This window comes from Molothrus aeneus, chromosome 4, assembly GCF_037042795.1.
Source record: "Molothrus aeneus isolate 106 chromosome 4, BPBGC_Maene_1.0, whole genome shotgun sequence".
Taxonomy (NCBI): Eukaryota; Metazoa; Chordata; class Aves; order Passeriformes; family Icteridae; genus Molothrus; species Molothrus aeneus.
The window spans coordinates 44,307,615-44,324,029 of NC_089649.1; the positions used below are offsets into that span (position 1 = coordinate 44,307,615).

Sequence of the window (16,415 nt, forward strand, 5' to 3'; positions counted from 1 at the left end):
TTAACATACCAGTATTTCTGGAAAAGAAATAGTAAATACATAAGATGAAGTGAGTTTTGTAAAGTCTAGTCAATCTTCTCCTCCTAGATGCATTTTTATATTATGAATGAAGAAATTCCTAATGCTACTGACAGAGAATTGGTACTTGAAAAAGTTCCAGTTGGAAAACTGCCAGTAGGGAGGAAAAGAAGTAGGACTGAGGTAAAGTATCTTGTGATGGTTGTTGTTTCCTGAGCTACTGAGAATATACTATGTAGGTGTATACAAGGATTTATGAGTAATTCACATAATATGAGATGTGAACTGCTAAAAAATGGCATTTGAATGGCATTACTAATTCCTATACAGGCTTTTCACAGAGCTCAGTGGACACACAAAACTGGCTACTTCTGTAACCCCAGTTCCAGTAGACTCACCTGTACTGTGTTACAAGCATCATTGAGTAATACCTTCCTCCTGTTGCTACTTCAGAAAATAAGCATGTTTTAGGTTATAAAATATTGTTGCTCCCCACCCTCCCATTTTGTCACCACAGATTCAGCTTAAAAGGATCTGAGTTCTGACTGCTGTAACACAATGAATTCCATTATGAATTTCATCCTTTGGCATAAGAGAAAGATGAACTTGTATGTGTTCTACACACTGCTGAGTCAGGAAAAGAAATACAGGATGAAAATGTGTAGAATAGAATTTTATGTTAATGGCTCAGCATGTCAGAGTTGATCAGAGACTCTATACAAATACTCTGTTACAAAGCAAAGTGAGGGTAAGGTGTAGTCATTAAATAATAGTTTCCACCAGGGTGTATCTCTTAATTGTAGCTAAAGAACTGATGTTATTTTGTTCAGTTCAAAAACACATCTCAAAACAAACTTTGGGTGAAAAATCTCAGAAATACCCTTTGGATCCATGTAGTACAGTTAATAAGGAAGACTTAAACAGAAGCCCATTATACTGAAATTTATTTAAATTCTTGAGCACACTATATTCATAGCATTTTAGCACTTCCCAATGAGATATTTACTATATGTTTCTATAAATTATGCATTCATTGCATAAAACTGCATTCATTTCTCTATCACGATACTATATAAATTATCACAAAAACAGATGAACCAACAAAAGATTCTTGAATACATGTAACATTGGTGAGCTGAAAATAGCAGTTGTAGCTTATCTTCACGGTAAGCAGCTCTAAGTGAATCCCACTTGAATTCATTTAATTAAGAAGCTGAAAAGAAAGAAAACATGATTAAATGCTGAAAAATGCATATAAAACATAGCACCAAAATAATTTGAAAAGAATAATAAATAAGGACTTCAAAACATTAATTTGAAAAGTCATTTGACATTTGTGTAATAATCTCTTAAGTTTTTATATTCCATTTAGTAATTACTAAGCAAGCATGAAAGTTATCAAATAAAACATAAGTGATTGAAACTTAAATTTGCCTATTTAAAAAAATTAAAAAGAAAAACGCTCTTCAAACATCTGTTCTCTTTAATCAAGTTCTGCATCTGTTCTTATTACTTGAAGTGAGAAATCTCTCCCAGGGGATGTTTCAGGTTTATTTCAAACCATCTTCTTTTACTGCTGAAGTGGCCCCAGAGTTGGGAGAGTATAGAGCAATTGGCAAGGCTCTGTAGGGTTGCAGACTCTTAAATTCTTAATATTTTAATAAATTAAGACATTTCCAATGACATTGCTGTTTCTTTACATCTGGAAGGAAACTTTTTATTTTTAAAATGTAGAATATATTGTGTGTCACACCTTTCTAAGTACTTTACCAAATCCCATAGACTGGGAAGTGGGAACCCAGAGAGACAGAGACTTGTGCAAGACTATGGACTAACTGTACAAACACACAAGCTAGGAACTGCTAAATGAAAGTACTGCCTCTAGCTTTGCCTGGTAGGTCTTTCAACTCCTAGATATGCAGTGTGCACTAGCATACATGCTGTAGTAATTTCACCAGTTTTTCCATTCATGGCAATAATTAATCATTACAAAACATAAATACAAGTGCCACAAGCTTAAGAGACTGTATCAGTATAAAGATGTTCACTGCTGCAAAAAGCTGACAAGCTCATTAGGCAAGACATACAAAGCAAGGCAAAACAGACAGCGACTGTCTGGTGCTGGGGGTGAAGGGATTAATGACGGGGAAAAGCCAGCAAGAACTACTTCATGGAGAGAATTGCAGAGGGCTGAAGGGGGAAGTAGGAATGCTGAGCACATATGACTGAAAACATAACCCAGGTCTAGAACAGATGTGTAAGGCCATGTACAGGAAAGGATCTGAGAGGAGAAGAGAGAGGACTAATAGTAGTGAAAAAGTTTGGAGAGAAGAGTGGGAAGGGCTGAAGATTTCTTAAGCCTAGCATTGATAGGCTTAAGAGCTGTAAAAGACTCAGTAAGTAACAGCAAAGAAATACAAATACAGCAGTTGGATCAACATGCTTCTACCACAGCTATTGATCCTTACTTTCTGCCTATAAGGGAACTGCACCTTTAGCAGCTAAGAGACACGACACAGAATGTAGACAAAAGAAACACTGAAAGATCTAAAACAAGTGTAGGCAGAAAGCTGAAACACATCAATTTCCATCTGAGTATGAGGACAAACTTTCTTATTTCAAGAGTGAGAGAGCAGTGGAACAGGCTATCCAGAGAGGTTGTGGAGGCTCTTCCTGTCAAAAAACCTGCCTGGAAGTGATCTTGTTCAAACTGCTATAAGTGAACCTACTTTAGAAGAGTGATTCATCTCTAGGAGTCACTTCAACCCTAGCTATTCTTTGACTCTATGGAAAATACAAAAAGCCAAAATCCCATGAAAAAACCATAGAGTAGCCACAAAGGAGGAGATGGGGGGCAGGCAGTTTCTAAAAATCAAGAGTAACAAACTGGACAATATCTGTTGGGATAGATCTGCAGATAGATAGAAGAAAACATGTTGCAAGACAGGGTGCAGCAGAACAGGAAAGCCTGGACAAACTGTGCCCCTCAAGACATAAACTAGATGGGAATGGATAGAAATAGGTAAAAGTAAATGGCAGACTGTCAGACTTATAGGAAAGGCATACAAGCAAGAAGAGGCATTTTAAATGGAGAAAATCACAGAAGCAAGGTCCTTCTGGGAGAAGAGCATCCAAACTGTTTGCCACAGTAAGAGACCTGCTACAGACGCAGACATCTAGCATTCAGATCTCCCATTTTTAAAGGATTAGAAAACAGCACTGATGTTGACACTTCACACAGAGAAGAATATGGAGGTTTGTGACTTTTCATGAATTCAACATGCTGTTATATGGTTTACATGAATAGAGGGAGACTGTACTGTGTTGTCTTCCATTTTCACGGGCAGCTTTTTTCTTGAAAACATACTGTTTAGCCACATTAATAGTAGTAGTATAGAAAATACTAAATGTAAAGGCTTTGTTTTGACAACTGTATATTATTGTTTTCCTGTCTTTTAAAATAATCTTGATTTCTGCTGTTTTAAAGAAAGTAGGCAGTTTTGCTGGACACTATAGATCAAATTTTGAATCCTGGTATTTATCAGAAGTAGGTTTGCCAATTCATAAACTTAAGGTTAATAAATTTAATTGTGCATGAAATATCTAAAAAGCTGCTAGTAGTATGCTCATGTTTATTAATAAATTTAATTTCATATGTCTGTAGATGCTATTTTTTCTAAGTATTAATATTTTTCCAGTATATTTCCAAGAAATAACTATTCTATTTTATTCACTTGCATGTAATTTCAATATTATATAGGATTTCTTTACTGAAACTAATTTAATTACAACATGGGGTAGATGTGTATACAGTGAATGTGAGGATTTTTCAAGCTCTGGGGCATCTTACAATTTGTGTGTCCTGTTGCATTGACTGCCCTTCCCCAAGCAATAAATGAATACTTTATGTCTGACTTAACATTTATGGGTTTTTGATGAAAATAAGGCATCTCTTATTTATCATGCTTTGCACAGCTTAGTTCATTTTCTCTTCTAGCCAATAAAGAATATGTATTTTCTGTTCCATCAATACATAGTTCAGAAGGCTGATTATTTTTTATGGTTTAACTAAAAAAAGTTCACGTTACTCTTATTACTCTGAAATATAATGGCTATGAAGGATAATTGGATAATGAAACATTCAACTGCAAGGCAGGTTCTAAAAAAATTCAAAATCTACTTAATGAATAATTATGAAAACATAGAATATGTTCAGGTGTTTATTTCATTTAAATTGAGATTAAAACAACTAATGATAAAATGTAGGCTTGAAAGAACAATTTAAAGTGTTAAGAGTAATGAAACTGTGCTAGAAGTTTCATTCAGAAAATAAAGCAGAAAAAGCAATCTAGGGCAGTTAGGTTGCAGCCAAAGCTAAAAGAAAAAAGCAAGAAATGTTTTTAATACCAGTAAAGCGTGGATGAAACTTTTCTCTGCATCCTCTTGAAGCAGTGTAACAAATATTTACATGCTTAAAATTCCCAATAATACAATACTGTGCTTATGTACTGATATCTTCTGTTCTTAGCATGCTCTCTCATTCTTTTTCATAATCTGTATGCTTTTTGGGCTGAAACTGCCTAAGGTGTGGTTTCCAGAGAGCCAAGCTCTTTCCTGACTTGCAAAGTCAACTTAGAGTTCATGGTTTTGGCATATAGTGAAGAACAGTCTCTGTGTCACTCCCATGTGTATGAGATGACAGATGAAATTCTGTATTGTTATAATTACATTTTATTGCTCAGTCACTGAGTATATCTGATATTTAACATATCATTTATTCACTTTAAATAATAGGGTGAGAAGGCTTCCTAAAAACATTGTCCAAGATATATCAAAACACTTGTTTTATCCAGAAATAATTATAAAGAAAAAATGCTCAAGAGTATAAAATAAAATTATTACATAATCTTTCAATAGTTAATGATATCAATTAAAGTGAAAGTTTTAGCAAAATGAAAAATTTCATCTCGTTCCCATAAAAAGGTAGATTAATACAGCCATGAAAAATTCCTGCCATGGCAAAAATGGGTCTAGCAGAAAGATTTGCTGCATGTGAGCTCATCTATCATGATTGTATTTGCTTAGTGAGTAACCTTCATGATGACCCCCACTTTGAATCACCTTTCCCATTTCAATGCTATACTGTGTAAGAGTATTTTACCAGCATATTAAAGAAACAATTTTTGCCCAATACTAGCCTTCAAGAAGAAAATCCTGTGAAAGAAAGAATCAAATCAGAATTGGGAATGTCTGAAGTGGATCAAAAAGTCTGTTGAAATTACTGTGCCTTCCTATATACATGTCCTCTAAAGAGCACCTTAAAAGACCCCATTAAAAAAATAAATAATTTTTTTTTTCCAGTTTTTGACTGTGGCTTTATGTTTATCCAGCTCTGTTTTGAGTTATCTTCGCTACCTGGAGGCCGCTGCAGAAAAGAAGATGCACAGCAGATTGTGTTATTGTTTCACTTCTTACCAATGCGTGATATTTCACAAAGAACTGACTTGGCTGTTCAATGCCAGAGAATGGAAACAATTTAGGACATTTGAATTCTTTTCTTTTTTAAGTAGGATAGGGAAGTTGATGCTCGAGGTCATGCATATAGCATTAAAGCAATTTCAGTTTTCTTTAACTGCTGCTTTAGGCAGGCCAACATAATGTCACTTTTTCCCTGACAGATCATTAGTATGCATTGTTGTTAATATTGTTAAAGGCAAAGCTTTACTAGCCTGAGGACAATTCATCACATAAAGACTGAGAGTTTCAAGGTGAAATCTACAACCAGTGAAAGGAAAAGGATAGACATATTTCACATCTTAAGATATATCTGCATTGGGATCAATTGATGAGGTGTGGAAATGGAACTTCTAGGAAGATCTTAAGGAATTCAGACAAGAAGATTAATGTATTTCAGCACATAAGACTGAAGTCAAAATGCAAGATACTAAATTAAAAGAGGAAAGAGAAAATAAGAGTTTATATACTTGGTCCTCCTCAGTGCATTGCATATTCATTAAAATTCCTAAGAACTATCCACAAGAAACATAGAGGCTTCTCTAAAAAATGCTGTGGGATTGTGAAGAAGATGATACATTGTGACCACTGAAGTGTCAAATAATCAACAGTGTTTATTTAAAATAACAGCAAATTGGGTCAGAGCTACCCAAGAGACCAACAGAAACATGAAAGATTTAGCACTGAAAAGGACATGATAAATAAATTACACATTTACATTTTAAATGAGTAAATGAAATTTGATAATAGCAGAGCAAAAGGATCAGCTCTAGTGATGGCTTCCAATACTAGACGATTGTGAGGATTTAAGATTGAGTGAGGATTTAAGATTGAATGATTAATTTATTACCAGGAAGACTTGGAACCATCCAGGACAGACCAACTAAGCCCAAAAGATCTTGCGTAATTATGAAGAAGCAGTAACAGTATTTGAAAAACCCCAAGAAAACTGCATCACACTTACCCAGCTATTAAATGTTTCCTATGAGTTTAGGCATAAACACTGTTCATTTCTTTATGAATTTACTTGATTTATAAGTTATGGTATTGAGTCTAATTAGCTCCTTAAGACAGAATTTGGTTTATGGATCTAGTAATTTCTTCACAGTAACAACATGATATGGCACTACTTTATTTTATCAGGATTGTGATGAATTATCCTTTTTCATTGTCCCAGATTTATTTATTTTTTAACCAGCTTTAGCATACTAGCAGGTACACTTTTGATATGTATCACCTATCAAATGAATAAGCTTTTATTAGAATTCTGCCCCCTAGCCCAAATCATCCTCTCCTTTATTCTTAGCTTGGATAATAAAAGAGAAGTATGAAATCTACATAGGCCTCCAACTTCTGCTAGACACTCCCATTAAAAGACATCTGGTATTTCAATAAATTCTAGATTAATTGTGGGGAGAATAAAATTTAAAACTCTACTCCACCTAGCATTTACAGCAAACAGATTAGCAAGAGAAGAGAGAAAAGCCCTACATTATTTAAATTAAGATTCCCAAAGTTTATAACACCTGATACTACAAGATATATTCAGTGACTGAGTTTGCACTAACACCAGTGGTATGGTGTTGGCATGCAAACTCACAGAGCACACTAATGCTCACAATGCTGCTCAGCACCAGACATCCTAGGTATCAGGCAGCAGCCAAAATCCCCTGTTGCAAACTTTCACAAAAGCAATGCAAGGTCTGGCACAGATATATAAGCATGATGTTATAAGTGATATGAACATTCCTAATATGAACTAAAAGTGAAACTAGTACAATTGTCAGGTTCTCTTTAGTAACTGATAAACTGCATGGCAAGGAACATGCCACCACCATCGCCTTCTCCATTTAATAAACTTGTTATGAGAAGTTTATTAAGTGGAGAAGGGAGCTCAGACCATGGGTTGCCATTCTTTGGCAGTGCTTCTCAAGTGAGCTTTCAGCTGCAGATTAAGCTCATAAATCCTGCTTCTTTAAAGTTTAAGACTTAAACAGTTAATGGAAGGTAAGAAAACCTCACACTTAGGAAAACTGTATCCTGCCTTTCACCCCAACTCAGTCAAGCTAGAAGTAATCTCCAGAGAGGATGGTGAGAAGCAGGACAGTCTATCCCAAATGGCTATTAATTTCATACTGATGAAACTTTGCAGTATGATGCTACTGAGTCCTTTACAGACCTCTTTCCTTAGCAGAAATTACTAAAAAGCAGGAGCAAACCTTGTGCACATATTAAAACAGAAAGAGTTTCCTTTTCTTCAGTATGGTGTTATTAAATAATAAAACTAATCTGAAGCAACCTAAATGTCAATTAAATGGCATAAAGAGACCAAGCTCTGTAAAAATGAAAATAGTTCTGAAGTCTTAGAGCAAAAACTAACAGAAAAATTGTAAGGTTATAGCTGAAATGTTACATCTAAGTTGGCTTTGCAAGGCTGAATCCTTTTTAGTGGAATATAACAAAAAATACAAAACTGGCTGTTGTTCTAATCATGTGGCCTAATCAGAGAAATCTACTTTTTCCTTTGTCAGAAAAATTGCAGCTGTTTAACTGACAGGTTTATGTATAATTTAGAAAAACTATAATCCTTTCTCTCCTGCATGGTGCGGCTGACAAAAGAAAAGGGTACTTTTAGTGAAGTCAAATTTTAGCAGCATACAGTGCTTTGTTTTTTCTGCCCTGTCTTAAGTACATCTTAGTTATACAAAAATAAAAATCTAATAAAGCCTTACAAACCAAAGCATGTTTTTTTTCTGCATTTTTCAGGGGGGCACTGCGTATGTCACACATCTGTGCTCAAACCCTTTTAACTGGTCTGCTTTAACAGTTGCATTCCAGTCCTTTTTGGGTTGTTTAAATTAATCACCATTCTTCCTGCTTCTACCACCTTCCATTGACTTCAGTGGTAAAGATTAAAGATTGTTTAGCTGAAAGCAATTCTTAAACTTCTACAGAGCTATTACAGTCTATAGGATGAGAATTTAAAGACAGATTACCTGTATGGGTAGCCGTGGTATTTGGAGCGAAATATCGACAGCAGGAAGCTGAAGAAAAAGACCACAAGACCAAGGCCTACCAGACATATTACTGGAAAGAAAATAACTTTGTTTATTAGCACATAAAAGATTTAAAACTGCAATCTCTACAAACAATATTATTTATGTCAATCATTTATAGAGAATTCTGACACAGTTAAACACAAAATGTTACTGCCTTGACTACTGAAGCCCACTATCTTCTGACAGGATTTCAAACAGATATGGAAATAACATTTATGGTTATTAGGAAAAAATAACCTGTCAGGGCAAATGTATTTTCAAGAAAAAAGCAGAAATTTGAAAGTCAAATGTATGTGGATGCAAACACCTTACCGCTGATAATGGATTTAATAGCCCATTAAATTATACATATCAAATAATGTCATTTCAGGTATTTGCTTGTTCTTTTTGGAAAAAAAAAATCTATTTAGAAAAATGTCCCTTGACTAATGGAATCATGTCTCTAGCCAACCATCTATGGCTGAAGTAGTTGTAAAGGCAGCTTAGTAACTACTTTATCTAGTTACTAATAGCTAAAAATGTCATTGTTCTAAGTTCCAAGGCTGGCAGCCAAATTACTTTTTACTCTTAGCTCACTAGCAATATAAATCTTCAGGTTCTGAAGGTAAGTAACAATGATGCAGATCTTCTGATACCATCCAGGTGAAAGTGCTTTGCATCTTTTCAGATAAAGAATGAACTAACAAAGTAAATGCTTAAATTAACAAACAAAATTTGGAACATCTGTTGGCATCCTGTGCACTAATAGCATAAAACCTTCTTGATTGTGATAGCCCACTCTACTGCAAGTAAGTAATTTTTTTAAAAAGGGGCACATGTTCCAAACTGAGATGCAGCTCATCTGCATTAGATAACATTTTGATTCTAGTGAGCTACTTTGATTTTAAAAATTCCTCTTCTTATACTATTCCTACTTCAGCCAACTCCTTGCTGTTTAATTGCAATATTCATGCTTCAAAAGTGTGCTGCCTTTGAGCGAAGGATGAGAAAACATGAAGCGAAGGAAACTGACAATGATGCATTTTTTCATTAAAACTGACCATGTGGAAAGTGACACATGTCAACTGGAATATAAAATTTCTACAGTTATTTTGAGAAAACTAGCCAGGTACAAACCTAATAAACATACTTCATTATAAAGAAATCACCACTCACAAATATGATTTACAAGCATGGATGAATAAACTGGAAGCATGAACAGTGCAAGGCAGATACATAGAAAGCATTGATATAATGGCCACAAAGAGCAAAGAGCCTGAATTTTTACTGCAGTCCACTGATATTTCAGTGTGTTCACAGGCCCAGAGCTATGATCAAATTCCAATTAAACTTATGTCACTGTATCTTTTTGATACCTTGTGAAGGCTGTCCTAGAACAGAGACTAGACAGAGCTAAAGAATAAAGTAGGTATTTATTAATGTCTCCAATGGATCCACCTTGGGCAGCACAAGAGCCCAGCCAGGGCTACACCCAAGATAAACCAAAATGGTCACAAAATGGGCGACCGGTCACAAGGTCTCACACTTTTATATGCCCTGGTCCATTTGCATACGGGAGTTAATTGTCCAATTATAGCTTTAGGTTATGAAGTCCCATCCTTCTTGTTCTCTCTTCAGTCCACCGCTGTTTATGCTCTTGGACCTGAAATTTGGATCAGTTGTCCTTGCTCCCAAGCTAGAAAAGGAACTGTTTTGTTTACCTACTCTGTGAAGAGAGCTTACCATCCCTTAATATGAAGCTCAGAACTACACACTAAAGCAGTACAGAATCTGAAAAATATAAAAGCTAAAACCTAAAGCATCACTTTGACACCACTGTTAAAGCTAGCTACTATAGAAGATATTCACAATTAATGACACATCTACAGCTTGCTGAAGGAGAGCCTCAAATTACTATAGATTAGAGATATCTCTAGCCATTCACCCATTCACTCTAGTTACCATGAAGAGTTCTAGAATCCTTTTAAAGAAAATGGTTGGCCAGCTCTATCTGCAATACTGTGTATTACAGGGAACCTAAAGAACTGACCTCAAAAGAAAGAGGAGGCAGTGTAGGAAATATGGTATCTTCCAAAGACCTTCAATGGCTTATATAAGAAAAAAAAGTCAGGGGATATAAAAAGTGCAAAGGCAGATGGGCATCTTTGTTTCAACCTATGTCATACTCAGTAAAACCTTGTTTGACATAACAGTGAGGAAGTTTGATTCTGGATAAAACACTTTCATATTGTGTGTTTATGTGATTCATTGAGAAAAAAATCTCACAAATATTCTGAGTACCAACAAAATTCAGAAAAACATTAAAAATTGCACTTCAAGCTAAATATCTTTAGACATTTCAGATTAGGTATGTTCTGTATTAAACCTACTGTTGGGCTTCCACCTTCCTCTGGAGACTCGATACTCGCAAGAGTACCAAAGAAAAGAATTTTCACACTATTTTGGATGTTGTCAACTGAAAACGTTTTGAAACTCTTGTTCTTTAATGTCACTGACTTCTAATATAATTCAAGAGCCAAAAAGCATTTATGCAATGTAGTAGAGATACTGTGTCAAGCTGTACTTTGGCTGAAAATGCTTAAAGTATTTTTTTACTGTTACTATTTCATGTGAATGCAGTTTTATCAACAGAATTTTTATGCTCTACTCTTTTCCAAACAACTAAAGGTAAAAATTGGTTTAAGTAGAGACTGTCTGAAAGCTTAATCAGATATTCACTTGTAATTTTTCAGTGTCTTCTAATTGTCCAAGCATTACTTTAGCTGTAAAGTACAACTTACTTCTCCTTTTTCCAACATCCCCTTTGGAGGTAGCAGCTTCATTCAGGAGTACCATTCCCATGGTGATAGCAGCATCTGAATTGCCATTGTCAAGGAAAGCAGCAGATGTGTGGATACCTCAGAAAGCCACAAAGGTACATCTATGAACTACAGGTTTCAAGTTCATAAAATAAAAGTAGGTATTTATACGTAACAACTGCATATCACAATCTGTACTGTGCCGATACAGTCACCTATAGCAAAAATGTGCAGGAATTTCTTTGTACATTCTGGATTTAAAAAAAACCAAAGAAGGTTCAAGAAGTTTTAAAGGCCAAGTCATCAAGTAGGACAAAAATTTTGGACAGTTATGGAAATAGCCATTCCCCAATATTTTAAAATATTCTGTATATTGGTAGCAAAAGATTTTTAAAAAACAGAAACTGTAAGATCCAGAAATCATTCACTGCAATTGCACACAATTCACTGGTTATGTGACACAAATTGAAGCAGTTGGACTGGTTTATCTTCCTCTGCATTTAGATAAGACATTAACTCGCTCTTTAGTGTCATATTGCTTAACATTTTAGCAGAGAAACATCTCAGAGGCAAAGTCCTCCGTCACTTTCAGTGTTTTGTTGTCTTATTATAACTGTTACAAACCTGAACAAGTACATAACAATAAAACAATTTCACTAATCTAGCAAGCTCTTAAGCCATTCTCCTAATTGTTTATTTGAAGCCATATCAACAAAAAGGAACAGTTACTACTGTGCATAACATCTGTTCTGAAACAGAGGCAAGCCTGAATGCTACTCTGAAGCAGGTGTGAATCATGAGAACCATAGGTCACAATAGCAGCAAAGACAAACTTCAACACACTTTTACAGATGGTCAAATAAGGTTGGGGATTTCAACATTACTTAACCCAGGGCATGATGACTACAGCCTTGAAGAATAAGATGTTATTATTTATGCACACCATTCAAGAAGACACTTCAAATGTGCTAGATACATAAGTAATATCTGCCTCTCATAACATTACACTTGCACTAATCATAATATATTAATATTTTTTCATTTTAGGAATGTTCAAAATTAGACCAAAATGTTCAAAGACATCTGAAATTTTCATTGTAAAATTTTAATTAAGCTGAGCCTGAGCAAAAGGATTTAGAACTGTCAATGTGAACACAATCACACTTCCTAAGAGATGAGCAGCCTGACTCAGGTTTGACTTCCAAATTTTATACACACAAACTGAGAAAAGTCAAATGAAGAATAACAAGATTTTTAGAAGTAAACATCAATGGTGAAAGATGGCAGAAGCAAATAGGCAACATAGAGGAATTATAATTTTTACATCACCTCTTTGATGCAGACATCTTCCTACAGTCCTAAATTAAGCTCCAATTAAAATTATGCTAGTAACTCAAATTAAATTCCTCACACATGTACAAGCTGCAAGACACAGAGCCAGTCTGTGAATAACTGGTTACATTCAAGTCTTCCAAAAGCTTATGACTGCACTTGAAAAAATACTAAAAAAAAAAAAAAGGCAAAATACTGTGAAAAAAAAATCTTGGAATCCATGATACAAAAATTGCTTTCTAAAAGTTTTACTTGTTAAGATTCAGATTCACGAGCATATGAGACTGGGAATCTCCTGTTCTACTGCTATGCTCCCAGTAGTGAAAAAGAATTGGGGAGAATGTAATGAGAATATTTCAAGTCTTCATTTTTCAATGTTACAACACCATAAAGATTAATTAATTGAGGCAGTTGTCACAAAAAGGGCTGAGAAAAAATATTCCATATGTATTTCTACCCTATTAAAGAAAAGCCCCTAAGGCAGCATTACCTAATAACTTTATTTTACCAATTCCTCACTTAGATTTTAGTAGTGTTTTTCTCCTGAGTTTAACAGTCAAGGGAAAAAAACCTCACAGTCCCAAGGTGTAAAGGTAACTCAGCAAGTCCTCTTGGGAAAGTGCTACTTTTTGCAAAGGTTTTGAAATATCTTGTAAATGTTTTTGTGTTTTGTTTTTTTTTCTTGATTATCTCATGCAGTACCAGTACATAGTGTGGTTCTTTGCTATTTCTCTTACCTGGCTGCTTCTGAGAAACAAACCAACCAACCAACCACACACTAAAAAGCCATTTGGGAGACATCCCCTGTGTAACAAAGTTCTTATTTTCTTAGCAGACCATGAGTTTAATTCACTTTTCTTACCATCAGGAACAACAATCTCACAAAAGTAAGTTGTTTGCTCTGCAACTGAGAACTATAGATCTGTAACCACATGAATTGTGCTGGGGAATTTTTCCCCTCTCTTTTGAAGCTTCACATCATTACCCCTAAAGCTTCCCTAATGCTGTCACTATTTTTGCTTCAGTTGTTGCTTTCTAACCTTAATCAACATTGCTGAGCTTTCAGCCTCATTGGCTGCCTTTTACCTTCAATGACATCAGCTTCACAGCCACACTGTAACACTGTGCATGCCACTTGCCTCAGCTCTCTATTGCTAAAATAAAAATTCAACCTGAGTTGTCATTTTGATACAATAATTAGCTTTTTTTACCAGAGAATATATAGCTTGTTACTATTTTTCACTCATTTCTAACATTCTATGTTATGCCTTCACAATGTCTTGATATTATACAACATAAGGCAACAGTCCCAGCTCTGAAAATAATCTTTTACAGTATCACAATTCTCTAATAGTGCAGAATGTAAAATTTTAGCAAGTGGTTGCTTGAACCTGCAAAAAATGATGCATCAAAAGATGTACTTATTTTCCAATTCCTCTTTATCTGCCTCACTATGCATTATGAAACTATTTTGAAAAGATGAGGAGAATGTGGCACTCAGATAAGCCAAAGAAAGCAAATGTTTTCTGATGAATTTATTCCTCTATTGAATTTTTTTGTGTAAATCCTGTTATATACCTTCCCAAATTATTACACTTTTACATATGAAACTTCTGCTTTTCCTTTTCCCAGCTGAAAGGTTTTCATAAAAATTGAAAACATATTATTTACATAGGGCATTTGAAAAGGTTTTGAATTTTGATAGAGGAAGAACAACAGTTTTAAAGCAGGATAAAAAAGGCAGTAATAATCACAATTTATAAGCTTACACAATAAAATGGCCGGTAGTAACAGAATAAAAGATTGAGCCCTGAAAAAGTCAAGATGCATTATCAGAAATAGAGAAAAAAAACAGACCACTAAATCCAAAACAAAACAGAACAAAAAATATTGGATCAATAAAATCAAAATTATAGATATCCTACAAAATGAAACTAATTACTAGTAAATTTTGGATACTTATTATTAGCATACTTTAATAGAAAATTTAATCAAAGAATGCCCAAAAGGAAGAAAACCTGATAATTCCAAAGTTTATTAATGTAATACATAATTTATATCATTATGTCACAAATTTATTCATAATTAGTAGTAAGTGAGGAGAGAAAGAAAGAGAGAAAATAGCCTGACTTAGCCTGACTAGCATTTTGTTACTTATGTAAAAAAAAGTTTGGTGGTCTCATTCATATTCAGTTGTTTTTTTGCCAAGGGTGCAAAATCTGGCATTAGCATTACAAACACAGAAAGAAACAACTACCTTTTAAAATGCAGATCATGCAGTTGCTTAATAACACATGAGCAAGAAAAACTAGAGAACAAAATATTCATCCACTTGAGCCTGTGCTCAGTTTACTGTTACCTAAAATGGGGATAGATTATCATTCAATTTTTAAAAATTGATGGTTCAATTTAGCAGACATAGAACAAATAAAAGCACACACTTTTTTTCAAGGAGTAATATGATCAAGATAAAGATCTACTGAGATTTTGTCCTCTCTCTTTTCTATTTAATTTTCTTTTTTTTTTTCTTTTGATTTTATTTTTTGTTTGCTTGGCTTTTTGCTGGGGGATGATGATTAGAACATGAGAAATTCTTTGCTGGCCCCTTAAAAGAGGGCATATTATGCTGATAGATATTTAGCTTTTTCTTACTGAGACTTAAACTTCTATGTTTAAGATGCCAACTTCCCTACGTTTCATCTCACTGAAGAAGGATTATTTCTAAATCAGAAGTTGAAAAAGTGGAGAACAGTCTGAAAATTATTTATCTGAATATGGATTTATGGATGAATACACAATCAAGCTCTATTTAAGTACTTTTTAATGGCCTGAAATCCAGTTGTAATGATACTAAAAACAACCCTAAGCATACTTTCTGTTTAACACCTTCTGGCTTCAGCTTAACTGAATGTTTTTTCAATAATTTTAGGAAGCATCCCAGAAGTCTTGGCTTTCACAGAATTCTACTCAGCTCCTTGAAATATGCATGTCACAACAGTGAAGTAGCTCAAAGTTTGCATTTCTACCATTGAAATTCCAACTATACTATACCACTTTTCTTTTTGATGCTTTTTCATCATTTTAACAGAGCAGAGAATAGATTTCACACTAATATAGAATGTCCTATAGTGAAAAAGTTTATTATTAATTTGATTAGTTTTAGCTTCAATTCATGAACCTGTCACTCTAATCCAGACAAACTGAAGGAACTATTGCTCTTGTGGTGCTCTTAGACATCTGAGAATGGAAAGGCCATATAAAAGCATCAGAAGGAGAAAAAGACTCTGGAATCTGTTTTAATTCAGCTGCAAAATGGAGCATAGAGATACCTGATTAAGTTTGTGTTAAATCACTAATCAAACATTCAGAGTTTTTCAGTCTGATTTACATCCTAATTATTCACATTTAGGATCAGCTAAAACTAACACTGGGGAAATGATTTTTACATTTATTATTTATGACCTTTTTGGTTGTATAGATTACATCTAATGAAATTTCAGTTTAGTCCTGTCCACCTTGCAAATTTCTATAGCGTGGTTTGCCCCATAATATCTTTTTTTAGCTTTACTTGTATTTTGTAAACCATTTCTTTAAATTTTCAAATATGTATTTCAAATTAATATTCAAATCACAAAAGTATAAACACCTCTAGAACAGGTAGATGTATAACAGTACTTTACTTTCATTAATGTTA

At 34.4% G+C, this 16,415-nt stretch overlaps 1 protein-coding gene across 1 annotated transcript in view; it reads right to left on the reverse strand.

The window, feature by feature from the left end:
- Positions 1–945: 945 nt before the first annotated feature.
- The window catches only part of TUSC3 (tumor suppressor candidate 3), a 109,167-nt gene continuing 93,697 nt past the window's right edge, over positions 946–16,415 (reverse strand). The window contains exons 8-10 of the mRNA XM_066549089.1: positions 11,372–11,446; positions 8,529–8,619; positions 946–1,231 (exon numbers count right to left, since the gene is read on the reverse strand). Of these exons, the coding sequence (XP_066405186.1) occupies positions 1,216–1,231; positions 8,529–8,619; positions 11,372–11,446 (182 nt within the window). The 3' untranslated portion in view covers positions 946–1,215. The remainder of the gene's footprint in view (positions 1,232–8,528; positions 8,620–11,371; positions 11,447–16,415) is intronic.